Source organism: Gavia stellata, chromosome 17 (genome assembly GCF_030936135.1).
Source record: "Gavia stellata isolate bGavSte3 chromosome 17, bGavSte3.hap2, whole genome shotgun sequence".
Lineage (NCBI taxonomy): Eukaryota > Metazoa > Chordata > Aves > Gaviiformes > Gaviidae > Gavia > Gavia stellata.
The window spans coordinates 9589778-9606736 of NC_082610.1; the positions used below are offsets into that span (position 1 = coordinate 9589778).

Below are 16959 nucleotides of genomic sequence, written 5' to 3' on the forward strand. Positions count from 1 at the left end.
TGGTTGGCATTTTTTTCTGTGGGATGTTTTGTGTAATTGATTTTAATGAATTCCTTGAAAAATCCTGATAGGATACAGAGGGGGTTTCCAGTGGAAACCTGGCCTTGGTGCTGCCAGCCCCACTTGCCGTATGGGGTAACAGCCGGAGGGACTGCGGTGGTGTGGGGCTGCCGCGGCCAGGCAGTCACCCCCAGTCCTGAGGCCCTGCTCCTGGGCATGTGGCGGGGAGCCTGAAAGCCCTGGATGCTCCCCCGGCTTCTGGGTTCCTGCTAGCGTTCTGGGAGCTTTGGAGTTTCTCCTTAAAGGAATTTGAAGTAGTTCATATTTAGAATTTTAATTCTAAATTTAAAATACCTTCACCCTTTTTTGTCTTTCGTAGTGTATCTGAGTTTTGTAAGCCACAGAATTTCTTTTAGAAGGTTGCTTTGGTTAGGCTACTGAGAATTTTAGTTAAAGCCAAGAGAAGTGGTAGCGATATTTGCCAAAAAAAAAAAAAAAAAAGACTTTGTTAAATGTACTGCCTTTCAATCATAGATAACCTCAGCAAAAAGATAATTTACACTGTATACCTTAAAAAAAAAGAACATGAGGTAGTTTGTCCAGTCCTTCCATAGTAACTGAAGTTTGAGTTTATAAATAGCTCATTACTGTGTGAATACTAGTTTTCACATACATAACTTTCAAGATGTAGTTTAACTGATTTTTCTGAAAACAGAAGTATGATTGTCTTTGTTATTAAGAGCTCCACAGGTTACTTAATCAGACAAGCCAGCACTTGCACTCAGGTATTGAAGTACCAGTAAGACTATTTTGTCTTTCCTGAAGCAGTTTTGGGTTTTTTATTTTTAAAAGGGTCAAGCATAAAGAGTTCAGACACATTAACATGGGCATAAAAGGGAGATGGACCTTTTTTGCCATAAAATCTTTTTCTCTTCAGATAAGACATGTATTCAGGTAAAGAATCCCAGGAACAGCATGAACTTTTGCTCATTCAGGCAGTTCCCTGCATGTAATTTTCTACCTCAAAATCTTTCTTAGAAGCTCCTACCTTAGCTCCTAGAAAGCAAGGAAGTCATGAGTGTTTCCTCTCGCAAGCACCTCCAGGCAGTCTTTGGTCCACGTGGTGGTGGTCTCAGCCATGCTCTTGGTGGCTCTGCATATGAATTGAAGTGGGAAATTAACGTTGTAACTTCATCTTTTAATGAAAGAGTGAAGGGTGATTGCCTCTGGTATGTTGTGATTTGATATATTCTACATTGAATATGTAGGCTGTAATTACATTAGAGGGGAAGAATGTGACACAACCAACAGACAGTCGAGAATGTCGATAAAATACTACTCTTCTTTGTTTTACTGAAATACCATAGTACTGGAGTCTGAGTCTGTATTTTTCATCTTTCTAAAAGTCATCTTCTATCTCGAAGAATAATGTTATTAGATAGATAATAATCCTTTAAAATACTGACATCTATTTATTCTTTATGTGATAAGTCAAAAACAAGCCGGGCAAATGCTCAGGATGCATGCTGTTTCCAAAGAAATGCTCTACATACCTTTTCAGATGTATTAACTTTAGAGATGCTTTTCTTCTAATTTCTCAGTGGTGGACTTTATTTTTCAAGTAACAGATTATTTTTTCTTTTGTCTCATGGATACCATAAGTGTTCTAGACTGTTAAATATTCTTTCTCTTTGTGCAAATGTCAGTTGAATCTTCAAATGTTAAGGATTGTCTTGTCTTGTATCATCTTATGAAAGGATCAGGGGAATTAGATGCAGGGAGTAGGCTGGCTTCCATTTTTCCCTGAACCTGCCAACATTTGCATGCTTTGAAACAACTTTGTTCTTGTAGTGTTGTCTTTTTTTTCCAGTATGTCTGCAGCTGGGAAATAGAGGTGAAAAATCACATCTTGTGTACATTTCTAGGTAAATATTTTGCACTGAAAGGAGTCTCTGGGCTGAACAGGAGTTTGTTTTCCTTTGTTTTCTATTAGAAGTAATTTGTGAAACATTTTCTGTTGTCTGTATGGGCTTGCTTTTAAACTTCCAGAAGTGCGTTGGCCTGTCCATTGGACAGAAGTGATTTGATGTTATTAACAGTATTAAACTCATTTAAGTAGCAACTTTCTAGGCAGATTGCGCTGTCCTTTATGATTCTGCTTTCTTAGAGTCACTGCTTTTTTAAAATACAAGCTCAAACCCATTTTTGCATTAAATATATCTACCTATAACCTTGCTTTTAAATTTTGATTTTATTCTGAGCTGCAAATAGATGAACCCTAGATGGTGAATTACATGCTAGTCAGACTGTAGCAAATGGTGGTGAACTCCACTGCAGTTAGAATGGGCAGCTGAAGCGCATGCTGACTAAAAGGCCATTTACCCTTCACTTTATCTGTATTAAATTCAAGTAATGTTTCCAAGTAGTACTCTTCCATTCTGTCTCCACGGGATGCTGTGAATAAAGGCAAACTAACAAAGCTAAATATTTAAGCAAAATATTAAATATTGTATCTAATATTAAAACAATTCTAAATACGAATCTGCCAGTAGATAATGGAAGCTGGAACTGTATTTTACACATTTAAAATCAAATATTGTGGACAAAGATGTAAGCTGCATATCGGTTTATATATCTTATATTTAGAACAGTGGTTTTAATATTTAGAAATGCATTTGTCATTTTCGTGGTGTTTGGATCTTAAGTGGCTTTGCTTTCGGCCTCTGACTAGAACTCGCTATGGCATAGCTAAGGAGCTGGTTGAAGAGAGACTCCTTTGCCAAGTGTCTGAGCTTTGGGGTAGAGGGAGAAATTTGAGTAATGTTTCCCCTATTTTGCATATATCTCAAGTCAGATGAAATGCAAAGTGTGAATTTTAAGGTATTTCCTTGTCAGTACGAGGCTATCACTGTTTTTTTAATCTCCTTTAATTGGAAGTGGACCGTATGCCTAGTCATCTTCCCCCAGGAGTCAGGAAGCTCCTTTTGTTTTCAGTAAGGCAGAATGGGCTGCCCAAAGATGAAATCAAATGGTTTCCCTTGTCTACCTCAAATCTGATCACTTGTATGGTGTGTGCTGGGTTGCTGCCTCTTGTTTTGGGTCTCAGACTTGTTAGCCTGCACAGGAGCCCAAGGCTGGAGTGCTGAGGCTTCCCCTCTCGGGGCAGTGGGAGCACGGGGCCTTTCTAGTTCTCCTGCAGTCAGGAGTTCCCTGTGCAACTACTTGTCTTGTAGGTGTCTGGTTTCACTTTGAGGTCAGCCTGCACCGTTTGAGTACTTTGAAGATGCTCTGTGATTTAATGTTGGTTTTTAGCAATTTTCCTTTCCATGAGGGGCAGAAGTTACAAGTGCCTAAGAACAAAAGAACAAGGTATTGCACCCAGAAGTATCCTTTGCTGCTTAAGGGTCCTGGTCTGTTTTTCGTGTAAGCATTGTAAGTTTCCTTAGAGCTTGAATAATATGCTGTTACTAAACGTAAAAAAAAAAAAAAAATCTTAAAAATTGCTAAGCTCTAATGAAAATTGATCTAGAAAATAAAGAAGAAAGATGAAAATGTCCTCTTTCCATGTAGTGATACTTTTTGTATTGAATTTTAAGTAAACTAAGATACTTGTTTCAAGTGGTTTTGTTCCTGTGTTCATTCTGTATGGATGCCTAGGAGAGCAAGGTTATTTGAAGAAAATGAGAGAATTAAAAAAAAAAGACTTACTTGTACATCCAGCAACTAAATTTTATTTTCTTCTAAAAGTGATCCTTCCATTGAGTTTGAAATTAAGAAATGCATCGATCACTCACGTGAAGCGCAAACCAGATAATGGTGTTGGCAGGTAAGGAGGGTGGCTAGGGCAATGTAACCTAATAACCTTTTGCAGTTGGAGACCCGAATTCATATGAAACTATTAGATCAAAGAATCCTGTGGAAATAAATTATCATAAGGGTAGCAATATAAACAGATACGTGAAGAATTGACTCAGGAAGGACTTAATATGGGCTAACAAAAAGGAGTTGTAAATCAAGGTTGAGTAACAATTAAATGCAAAGACTATACATTTTCTTCCAGAGATTTTACTGGAGAGGTAGTAATCGTCTATTAGCCCAACTGATGTAGCTGAAAAAAACAGATTAATATTTTAGTTGTTTCACTGTCATTGTTGTAAGGATTTTTTGATTGCATCATTACAGCAATGACAAATAATGATGGCTCTTTATAGGACATCTCTAAAAGGACACTTAAGTATTATATTAAAATTGAATGGACCTTTTCAATGAAAAATATTTCAGGGGAAACTATTTTCCAAATTTGTATGTCAAATTTGTATTACTTTCTAGCAGTAATCACCCCATTGCGCAGTTAACTATGCCAGTGGAAGTGAGAAATCACTGTGGTGTATCACTGATAAGGGGGAAGTGTTTTTGGAACACTGTATAGCAACTAATGATAACAAGTAACAATGACTCAGTAATGTGAATGTGTTTCTTCAGTAACTAATCTGACATTTCGGTACAAGTGAGAACTCATGTGGAATTTTAACAAACTTAGAAACCAAAGGACTAGATAGCCATAATGTTATTTGCCACACTTAATGTATTTTTGATATGCAAATTACATGCTGTATAAGTTCATCTGCTTAAAAGCTAAATTTTATACAAAGAAGCCCTAAGGCAGTAATCTTCTTTCAGATTTCTGTGCTTGTGTTTAGGATAAGCCTATGTAAACTGAAGGCATATATGCAGGTTTTTTAGAGATAAGAATCTACATTCCAGCAACTAGTAATTATACAATAAACAATTAACTGTTCTAATAAATACAATGTTTTTATTGAAAGACAGATTAATTTTTGAGGTTGCGGTTGCATTAACTATGACCTGGGAGTTTGTATTTAAAAAAAAAAAGGTCATCGTATACTTTGAGTATTCTTATGATGCCCATAATTACTAGAATTTTGATATTCTGGTAATTAACAAGGTTTTTGAGATACTAAGTCTAGATGTTATTTTGTATCACAGTGTTAATTCCAGGATCCTCTGTGTTACAAAGCCTTTGTCTAAGTTTCTTTTACAAGTTGCTTTTATCATTCAGAGCGTTCTGCCTCATGTCTACAAGCTTGTGTGTTAGGCTGTCTTGTAGTCTTTGCATATACTGTACCTTTCCTTTACAAAAAGGTGTTTATTGCAAGGGATTGAAGAGGGGGAAATGAATCACAGCCTTCACCGAACAACCAGAATAAGTAGAAATTTCAAATTTAAAAAAAACCCCAGCAAACTAATTTTCCAATTTCTCAGGTTTTCAGGTGGTTAATTTGAAGTAAAGTTCATCTACTTTTTGCTCATGACCTTCTACTGTGACAGTGTAAGAGGAGGAATGATGCAATATTACTTGATGTAATCTGTACCAGTTTTTGCAAGTCTCACCTCATCTGGAAGGATGTTTGCTGCGAAGTGTAGGCTCACTTTCCTAGAACACCACTACAATGCCAAACATGCCTCTCGGCCTGAAAATACCCGAAATGGGAAAAGGACGGTGTTCTGTTGTATGAGTGATACATGTAGTATGACTTCATAGTTTATCTTTTAAACATATATGAAAACAAAGACAACATCACATACTTTTAGGTAGGTAAATGCTTTAAGAAAACTTGCAAGTAACACTAGGTAAAACCTATTACACATGGAAAGTTTTCACAGGATCAGCATTTGTGTTGACGATAACTCTTGCTAACAATGCATGCGCTACTGTGATTCAGTTTAGAAATGTATTTTCTTATGTAGCATATTTTTATTTTTAAAAAATCTGAAGAAAACATCATGTGTCCTAAGCTTTATGGTTTTTCCAGCTATGCAAGTTTGTTCAAAAAAGCCAAACCACCTTAACTTTAAAATTTGGCCTGTAAAAATTTTTGCATTTAAATTGGCTTTATTACATGCATAATGTTTTATGTGCAGAACTCTATTGTAATTTTTTTCATCTGGAAATACTAAAATTTTTTTTAATGCTGTAAATCAAAACATAACCTACAGTGTCATGCAGTCATGCCTGCCAATTGTCCATAGCAATGATGCAAATCATTAGATTTCAGTCAGCATATAATAGAAATCGGTTGCTGATCCATAGTGTTGAACTGGACAAAGATCTATCGTCTACAACATAAGCACATTGATGTGCTGACTCTGAATTGAGGTTTGGCTATTCTCTAAAAGGTAATTATTGCTGTGAAAGGTGTTCAAGTGCTAGACTGTGAGTACAACTGAGAAAAGCAGTTTGGGGTTCTTTGTTTTTTCAAGGGATTTTAATTGAAATGGAAAATATATCCCCTGCTAGTGCATTTCAGGCATGGAAGTTAGTCTAGAAGTCTAAAATGTTCTGTCCCTTACAGATGGGCTCTTGCTAGTTCATAATGTGTGGAGGTCACAGTGCTCTTACAGGCTCATCAGATCTCCGCTGCCTCCTCTAGTTGTCTTCATGAAAATGAAGCAAATCCAATTTTTCTATTATTTAGTGACTTCTATAGAAGTTTCCCATGATGTCATGATTCCTGGCATCAAGTGTTCAATTTTTCCCTTATGCAGAGTGACTGCCCCCTCATCCCAGGGGATGAAAGAGGGTAAAGGAAGTCTCCTTTACAGCAGTCAGCAGGGAGGGCTGTGGGTTCTGCCGTTTGGGGTTTTTTGGCATCTGTTTACAATTGAATTTTGAACTTACTCCAGTGCACATGTGAGACTGTTTTAAGTAGCAGCTACCTATAAACTTAACGTCCAAAAGGCAAGAAGAGAAGAAGATAAATGGTTACTTGGTCATGCTGGCTTTCAATTTTTCCATTTGACAGGTGCTGTACAGAGCTGAATCTGTGGAAGCTTGAAAGCTTTGGGATTTGTTTTGCATCCCCCTCCTTTTTCTGCCTTTTAAGTTGGAAATCGTTAGTGCTTTTGGCAGCTTCCTAATGTGCTTGATGTTTAGATTGCATTTCTTTATTTTCTGCATTATTGCTTTTGCATGGGCCTAGACACTGTATTTTCAGTTTGCTTCCATTAAGCCTGATTAAAATATCATGTTAATTTAGATGACTCATTTCAAAATATTAAATAAAAACTGTGGATCATTAACTTATATTTAATGCTAGGAGGTCTGAAGACTGAGATTTGTCACTTGCTAGTGCTCTCACTGTCAATTTTGTTAGAATCATACCAAAATTAACAAAATATTTAAAAAAACTGTTGCTCCTGTAGCTTCCTAGTCATTCCAGCCTTTGCATTAAATGTGTTCCTGAAAGTTTTAATGGAATCAGAAATTGAAATGTTAAAGTGGGCATGTATTTCTAATCATCTCCTTTGCAGATTTTACATCAGTAAATCATTACAAAAAGTGTCCATCTAGTGTTTCTTACAGTTGAACTAGGAAGACCTCTGTCTTTCTGACCTTGTCCTTTGTAGACTTTTCTGCAATCAACTTTTATTTTTGCAAGGGGTTTTTTTCCCCTTTGGCTTGTTAGGTTTTGTAGTACTTTTCTTAACTGCTTAACATTTTCAGTGTTGTCCTAGCACAACCACATCTGTCAGACCTTAGACTTGCGTTCTGTTTTCTTTCTGCAACTTTTTGGCTTGTGGTTGGGGTGTCATAGTTGTACTTTGTTTCTATAGCTGTATATTTTTGTTAATAATGTTTAATTTCTTCTTTAGCTTAAGCTATGGAGGAGGACATTCATCACATTCAGAAACAGATCTTCTTCACAGACAGACATACACAGCTTCTCATCAGCTTCCTGGATACTCTACTACACACCATCCTACTGGTAACTGTCCATATCGTGAGATTACAGCTTAAATAGCTAAAGAGAAAACCAACCTGTTACGTAATTTAGTTTCAAGTTGATGAATTTTATAGTTGGAGGGAGTTTGTCCTGCAGGTGGTGGCAAGTAGTATGAGAAAAGCTGATTTTGTAGTAGAAAGTTAACAATTAATTGTTAGCTTTTATCAAAATGTAAGTAGAAAGGAAAACGTAAGGGAGGTGGTGGTGTTATGCTCAATAACTTAATTGTTGGTTTTTAAAGAAACTACATTTATTCTTTAAAATACAGCTTTTCAGGATTTGGCCTATGCGTAAGGACCAAATGTTAAGTATGCCTCAAAGCCAGCTGCAGAAATCATGCCAATTCTTTTAGACTGAAGCAAATAGCAAAACTAATGCAAGTTGGAACACGCTGTTGCTGGTACTTACATGTGCAAACTAAGACATAGTGCTGGGGGAAAGTGAAAATTTGCTTTAAATGTAGTAGCAGGTTAGGCTGTGTACATCTGCATCAGGATCTGTCTGCGATGCTGATGATATCCTGTCTCCATGTCAGGAAAAGACAGAGCATGACCTCTTCACGCTCACTGTGCAACCCAGTTTCTAAGGAACAATATTTGAGCTCATGTGCTGGCTGGAATCTGCAGTCTCTTGGCCAGGTCCTCGATCAGGACGATGGAGGGTCAGAACTGCAGAGAGCATTTCAGGTTGCGGACCCTGCAGTCTTGACATAATCTCAGTTACTCAAAACTCTGGATCTCTCCAGTGCTTCCCATCGAGCCCTCTGCCATTGAAAGGTGTGAGCAACAGGGAACACACAAAGGTGTTTGTTGAAACAGGGAATGCAACCAAAACCCCTTTTCTTGTGCCAGTCCTACAGAGAAGTGCAGACTGCTACAAGCTGCCCAAAGGGGGAGAAAGTTGATACAGAGGAGTTGAACCCATTTCAGAAGGAATTCTGAACGTTTAAACAGTTCATGTAAAAAGTGGAACAGTGAATCTTCAGATGAAGAGAGAATTTTATTGGTTGACCTAAATATTGTTTTTAAGCATCATATTTGACATACACTTAATAATAGATTTTTAAATGTATACTCAAGTTCCAGTTCACAGTTGCAGCACTGTAAAACAGTTAAACACTGAAAAATCAATGTACTTTAATAATATTGCTAATGTTTCATAGGTTATTTTTAGTGAATTATGAATGTATATCCTTGTTATTTGATTAAGCTTCTTACAAGTTCATCTGAATTGTCTGTTTGTTTTGTTTCATTTCCTTCCACCCTCATCTAGGTCTTTCAGGAATATTTGATACCAGTATGCACAGTGCTGGGAGTAACACTAAGGAAACTTCTTCAGTTATGAATTTTCTCTCTGCTATTGAGTCTCGTACCGCTCAGGCAGTCTCTTCAGGATCTACCCTTTTACCACAATTCAGGGCTCCTTCCTGGCAGACAGGTGAAAAATTTCTCTTGAAATAAAATTTTGTGATAATTATTTTGAATGTTTGGGAGAATTTGAAACAAAAATATCCTGACTAGCTGAAAAGGCTACATGTCTTCTACCTCTTTTCCATCTCGGTATTTAAAAACCTCAAAATCAATGAAATTATATTAGCAGAAGAATTATATTAGAAGAAGCATTATATGAGCAGAAGTTCTAATTGTTTAGAAGGAATTTAGATGTATAGGATATTATTTTGTCTAATGAGTCAAATTTATTCTCCAACTTTTGTTTGGAATTAGTCTCACTAACACCATAAGCATATTCAGGTACCTGTACACCCTCGCAGATCTTTCACTCTGAAACTCTGTTCCCTGTCATAGTTCTTCTTATGTGATATTACTGCTAAAAGTCTGGATAACTGCAGCCCCTTTGTACGCAGAAGTAATGAGCAAGGTGTTCTCAAAAAAGGGTCTGAGGTGCATGTCGCATAGAAATAAGTGATCTAATTTACAAATAAACAAACATGCTGTCTTTTTTGGCAGACTGACTGCCTCCTGTAAACCTCCCCCATCTGTCAAGCCTTCTGTGCAGAGCAGGAAACTTTGCATATATTGAGCTTGCTATAGGCAGCCACACCAAGATAAGCATTGCTACTGCATCTGTTGGTAGCTTCAAGTTATGCTTAATCTTATGTAGTGATTATGCAGCTGTGCAGTGAATCAGATCTATTCACTGATGTGACAGAAAATGTTTGGGTGGTTTTTTTTCCTTTGGTGGGATGGTTTTCCACTGTATCAGCAAGCTGATCTGTGTCTCAGCGCAGCTGTATGATCGCTGATTCTGATTTAGGGAAGGAGGCATAAGGTAGGAAGAGGGAAGAGTTGAACCATCCTTTCGTTGATGGTTTGCACTTGGTGTGTTAAGTATAATGTGCAGCTGCATTCTGTGAAGAGCTACTCAGAAAGTTGAGAAGAGAGAATGTGGCTTCTTATTACCATGAACAAAAGCAGATATGTGGGAGCACAGATGAAGACACACACTGTTGTCTGTCAAAAAAAATCTTAATATAAATCAGTGGTGTTTAGAGTTGTGATGACCCATCCTCACATCAGATTGTCAGCTGGGAAGAAATTTTTTTTTCTCTTCGTCCTAGCATTTTCTCCATTGCAGCCTGCCTAACAGTGAATTGTGAAGAATGGGGAGACATGCTGTGGGTCGGGTTTGATGTTGATACCAGTGATTGAGAGACTTCTCAGTACTCATTACTAAGAACTCATCAGTAAGCCCATTTTCAATATTACCAGTTCTCTGAGCTTTCTGTTGTCCTTTAATACTTTTGCTGCTTTTCTATATCCCTCAATCCTCCCAAGTGGGACAAACTTCCACAAACTTTTTTGATGGGGGAAAACAAGTGCTCTTTGCTCTTAAGGGTGGCCTTTCTTTAGACAGGTTTTTTACTTTGGGTTTTTTTCCAAACCTTGCAACTGCTGATTTTGGGGGGGGAAGGAGGAACAGCGTATTTGTTATATTGTCCTACCAAGTCTTCCTTTGATATGTGGGATGTGTTATCAGTGTTCTCATTTCTTAGGGTAGTGGGGGGTGTCTGTGCACACAACCTGCTACCTTTGCCATATCTTTTGTCTGTTCCTCTACAAAAGTAAAATACAAAACCCAGCTGTTCTACCGTAATAGTGCTTCTGTAACTGGCTCTTGTCTGGTTTAAGAAATTATCTGCAAAGTATGAAGGGCTTTAGTTTATGGAAGAGAAGGGAAAAATACAGGTTAGATGAGAAATGAACATCTGCAGTTAAAATAGGTATAAATTCTTTCTCTGCTTTGACACTTCCAGATGCCCCTACCTTTGTGTTAGTGGTAGGGATCAGTAAGAGAGAACTCAGTTGTACATGATGTTGCAGTTTTTTTGGGGGGGGGGGGGCATTAAAACACTGCTTATGCTTTCTTACTCAGAAAGGCCTTATTGTTGACTCATGAAAAATACCTTGGCATTCCTTCAGTATCACGTCTCTCATATCAGTTTGTCTTGAACTGAAAGGGAGAAAAAAAGACTTTCTTTCGCAGCTTCATCTGAAACTTCCAAAATTAATTGTGTGATTAAGTTGCAATCGGTTTAAGAGGGCCTAATATATTTTAAAATGAAAATTGATTTTTTTTTACTGAAGTATTTGTCTCAAAGCAAACTTTATTTATTGAGAGTTTTTTTTTATTTATTCTTAAATGATCTGAAGCTAAAAACTGTTTTAAGTATCCAAGAAGAACTGAAAAAGGTCAAATTATACCAGTGATTTTTATTTTTTCTGATTTGCATAGCCTTGTAAATTTCCCAGTGGAAATTGATTCCTTTCCGAATTCCTTTACAAGAAGTTTAAGCCTCTCTGAGAATAAACTTGCCTTCTTCGCTTTCGTTCATAGACTTTGGAAATAGTACACAAAGTTCACCAGTACCTACAAGTTACAGGGTGAAAAGCACTGAACGATATGGATCACTGCTGTAAGCCCCAAAGCTTGCAAGGGAATTTCACACTCCTATTTCAGTTGGAGTAGTATATTCTGTTGAGAAATCTTGTTTAAGCCAGGATGTCATACCAATGTCCAGATGCAAATAAGACATATTATACCTTTCAGTTGGATAGTTGCTGTTGCACTGTGCAGATAGTTGCTGTCTGTAGATATTTTGGACTCTCACTTTAGAGAGCATACAAATAATATTTATTCTTTGTATTGAAAGTCAAAGCCCTCCTTTAAGAATCATGTATTGCAAAGTGTATGGGCCATTAGCTCTGAAATGTTTCACATAAAGTGAGTTATAAAAGTATTGGTAAGGGTAAATGCAGGAGATAGAATTACTCCTTTAACTGTATATGTATTACAATTGGTAAGGTGTAATTTTGCCTTTTTACTGTATATTAAAGGTGTCCAGGGCTTGTGATCAGTTGTCCTCTACTGTGAAATTCTTTTTAAACTGAAATCAAAACTATTAAAGAGCCTTCAGTTTCAAAGCTGAATTAATCTTGTACCTTTCTTTTATCCACAATTTGCATCTTAAGGATGTGAGTTTTTTCCCTTGGCAATTCACTGTAGGTATAGAATTTGGAATTCTTAAAAAAACCTGCACTTCCAGTTTGAAAATTACTCACAATAAGTGCCTCCCTTTATATGTTTTTGTTGAAAAGGGCGGTGATTCTAAAGAAGGTTATATTTGTAAATGCTGTAAGATCTTACAATTAAATGAGTTATAGAAATGCAGAGTGTTGTAATTTGTAAAGCTCCCTTATGCCCTTTTTCCCTTCTTGTTTTGTTTTTGTTTTTTCCAGGTATGCATTCCTCAACAGCCACAGAACTATTTGTTACTGGAGCTTTGCCAACCTCTGGAACATTTCCACCAACATCTGCTTTATCAGCGTATCAGCATCCCAACACTTTCAGCAGTAGAAACTTTGCTACAACCCCTTCTCTTACTCTTCAAGATACTACTTTCAGTGCTACATCAAATGGTCTCTTAACTACCCATGATCCTTTATTACAGATTAAAACATCACAAGGCACTGTTCCAACTGCTTTGACATTTGAGCGCCTAGGCAGTTCTGTTTTAAGTACCAGTATACCGCCTCAGTCTTCAACATATCGTTCTGCTCAAGAATCTGCACCCCATCTTTTGCAACCTCAATTTAGTTTGTTGCCTTCAACCCTTGGAGGAGCTCAGCAGGTTTCTCAGGCGTATAGCACATCTGTCTTTACTGGTTCCACTGCTTCTATTGATAGAGCACTTCAGCGAGAATGTAGTGTTATTAAACACCATCAGCGGCCTTCAAGTACTCAGTCTGTTCAGGCTCAACTGACTGTTTCACAGCATTCCTTACACAGCTATTTAACAAGTACAAGTGGAGTTAATTTTCAGGATACATCTAGGCACTCAGCATTATCCTGCAGCCCAGTTGGAGATGTTACTCAGGTGAGCAATGGAGGACCACAGCAGAAGACTTCTCAAGTCACAGTGGAACTTGCTCAGTCGTACACATCTGCAATTCCATCACCTGGTTTTCCATCTGCTTCCACAGCAAAAGTCAAAAACTGTTCTACGAAGCAGCCTCCAAGGTCAACGAAGACCCCCAAACCTCAAAGTGTAGCTCCCACTGTGCAGACACAAAGCTATGCCAAAACTGCACAAAACCAGAGTTCTGTCATTACAGGCCAAGCACAGATCTATTCTACAGCACAGCTCCCAAGCCTCTTGTCGGTCAGCCAGTCCCAAAACTATGTTGCATCCCAGGCTCAGAATGTGCCACCTGTCAGTCACTCACAGGATTTCTCATCCAGCAAGGTTGAGAAGCTGCCCTCACTGTATAAAACATTGACTTTTTCTGGGCAATCGCAAACTATTACTTCTGATAGTCAAACTCTAAGTTACTCCTCAGAGGAACAGGTATTGACTTCAGTTCCAAATGAGAGCTACTCTGGGCAAACAAGGGAACTTTCTTCAGTCAGCCAATCTCAGAGCTACTCTTCTAGTCACTCTCAGGGTTTATCTCCAGTTAGCCAATCCCAAGTTAGTTTTTCATCTCAATCACAAGTTTTGTCAGTTATTAGTCCTTCAGAAAGCTATTCTTCAGGGCAGTCTTTAACTTTAACATCGCCTTCTCTTTCCTTTAATGCCTCTCCTCGGATACAAACTCTTCCAGCCTCAAGTCCTAATCAGAGCTATATTTCTTTACATTCTTCTCAGAACTCTCAGTCACAAGAATCCTCCTCTCCGCAGTCTCAAAAGTTTTTGCCATCTGTCCAGTCTCCTCCTTTTGCATCCCCAGCTCATTCACAGACACTGCAGAACAACAGGCCTTCCTCGGAAACAAAGTCATATGTTAAAAGGAAGTCTGACTCTAATTTGTATGCCTCATCAAAACAAGAAGAGGAATTATCAATGCAGGATATGCAGACATTGCAACAGCAAGCTACTCTTGAATCTTCCACTCAAAGGCTAACTGATGAGGAAATCAATGCTCAGGATGCATCCTATAGGGTCTCAAAAGCAGATGACAGATACTCTCAAAGTGTAATCAGAAGTAATTCTCGTCTTGAAGATCAAGTTGTTGGACTTACTCTTCAAGGAACAAAAAAAGATGAACGAATGGTCAATTCTGTGGAACAGCTTTCCCAACATATTGGCCATATCACTAGCCTAAGCCATGATATAAAAAAGACAGCTAATTTAATGCAGACAACACAAGTAACTGTGAGTGCTAAAGAACTAAACCAGCAACATTCTCTTATGCATAAGGTACATGAAACTAAAGCTCAAGAACAGCAAGGCCAAGTTATTAGTACATCATCACAGGTTCAGCCTCATGCTTTAAGACATGGTCATCAGCTGTGTTTGCCCAGTGCGCAGGTACTTTTGGAGTCAGCCTGTGACTTGCAGATTCTTCATCAGTCAATACTGCAGTCAGGTTTAGGACAAGCTAAGGCATCACCGCAAGTGCAAAGAATACAGAGTCCTCAACAAGTGACACATCCATTCCTTCAGATGGATGGTCATATTATTCAAACTAATGGGGGTCATTCTCAGCAACAGCTTCATACTCAGAATTCAGAAGTAATGAAAATGGACATTACTGAGCCCTCAAAACCACTACAGCAACATTTGACAACAAAAGATCATTTTACTCAGACAAATCAACATGATTCAAAAAATCAGTTTGTTTCTCTTAGTTCAATATGTTTCCCAGAATCTATACTTCTCAGTGATGAGAGGAATATATTGTCCAATGTTGATGACATCTTAGCAGCAACAGCAGCAGCCTGTGGAGTGACACCTTCTGACTTTGCCAAATCGGCTTCTAATGAAGAGGAAATCCAGTCTGTTGAAAATAGTGAGGAGTCTAAAACACAGTTCCGATCAATGGATGTAAGACATGTGTCTTCTGGTTTCAGTGCCTCACCTACTCTAGTTGGAAAGCCAGCAAGCATAAGTAATATTTCTCTGAACGGAGGCCAAATTACTATAAATCTTACACCAGTGACAACAATACAGACAAAAACGGTGAACCTTGAACAACACATTGAAACTTCTGATCAAAATGTACCAACGAGAATGACCTCTCCTACCCTTGGCCCTGGTCGAGAAGAGCAAGAACAAGGGGCTGTTTCAGTTAAGAAACAGTCTAGCATCAGTCATGAATCTGAAGAAGATAATGATGCTTCTGCTGATGGTACACTGAATGCAAGAGAGACAGAATTTGTTTCAAGTGGTAAGAGTCTAAGTGAAGAAAGTGCTGCTTCAGAGAATGATTTTAATGTGGGTGGTGATGATGGTACAGTAGCAGGTAACCAGTCAAAGGGTCCATTGCAGCCACTATCTGTACCCCAAAGTGGAGATGGAACCATTAGTAGAACTGAAGAAGAATGCCAAGATTTAACTCAAGGGAACCTTCAGAAGAAAAAAAGCAAAGGAAAAAGCCAAAACAAAAATGCTGCAGAAGATGACAGTGCGATTCAGAAACAGGTAAAAAGAAGTGGACAGTGTAAACGTCAAAATTCAAGAGGAAATGACTCATGTTTGACATACTCTTCTCCTGTTTCTGAAAGTTGTTATGATACTTACCAGCATCAGGAAAGAATGAGGCAAAAAATTAAAGAAGTTGAAGAAAAACAGCCTGAAGTCAAAACAGGATTTATTGCATCTTTTTTAGACTTTCTAAAGTCTGGGCCTAGGCAACAGTTTTCAGCTCCAGCTGTACGAATGCCAAATAGGACTAGGCGACCAGTTACCCAAATAGTTCGTGCCCCTTGCCTACAGTCCTCTGCAAAGCCTCAGCCAGCAGCAGCAGCACCTGTAGCTGCTGAGGTTAGTGGAGAAAGTCCAACCAAAAAAGTTGATGAAGAACTTAAGAAAAATTTAGAAACATTGCCTTCATTTTCTTCTGATGAAGATGATTCTGTGGGGGGTAACCACGACCTTCAGAAGAGCATCTCTACTGCATTGTCAGCCCTGGATGATACATCTGACAGAAAGAGCAAATCAGGTAAAACAGTTACTACAAGTGCATATGTTGAAGGAGATTTCTGTAGCTGATGGGAAAAAATAAAGAGTAATTTTAGCTATCTTCAGGTACAGCTTTTGATTGGTTTTGGTATTAATCACAGCCATAATTAAGTGTTCTGTTAAAACGGTGTGTTGACTATGAACTACACTAGTGTTTTCCACAATTAGAAAATATGTAGATAAACTTTTTCACTCTTCTAATGCCAAAAAGTTATTTTAGCCCAGAATTGGAATAATGTGTCTGTTCTCTTCTTCTCTGGCTTAGAATGCTAAATATGATTTTCATCTAGAAACATCAACAAGCCATCATGTCAGAGGTCTTAAATCTATTTTACAAAAATTCTAGCAAGAGAACATATTAATAATTGCCAGCAGCAGAGGTTAAGTTCTTTCTAGGTAGAGTTAAACATGTACTTTCTGTGATGGTAAGAGTTGCACAGAATATGCTTATGAAAACAATTTTTCCACTTGTAAATTGAGCACTGGTTTGGCTAGTCTTGTCCAAGATGGGAGTCATTTGACTTTGATTTCAGCTATATTAATCAGGAGTCTTGTAGCTTCATGTGATACATTGCTAACAAAAGAACAAAACCTGGGAAGGGGGTGGTATTGAGCAGGGAGGGGCAGGCAGCAACCACTGATCACAGTAGCAGTTAGTTTTCTGCACACTTT

General features: G+C 38.1%; 1 protein-coding gene across 1 annotated transcript in view; it reads left to right on the forward strand.

The window, feature by feature from the left end:
• QSER1 (glutamine and serine rich 1) overlaps positions 1-16959 on the forward strand; it is a 45411-nt gene that overhangs the window by 9603 nt on the left and 18849 nt on the right. The window contains exons 2-4 of the mRNA XM_059825730.1: positions 7675-7787; positions 9078-9242; positions 12563-16267. Of these exons, the coding sequence (XP_059681713.1) occupies positions 7675-7787; positions 9078-9242; positions 12563-16267 (3983 nt within the window). The remainder of the gene's footprint in view (positions 1-7674; positions 7788-9077; positions 9243-12562; positions 16268-16959) is intronic.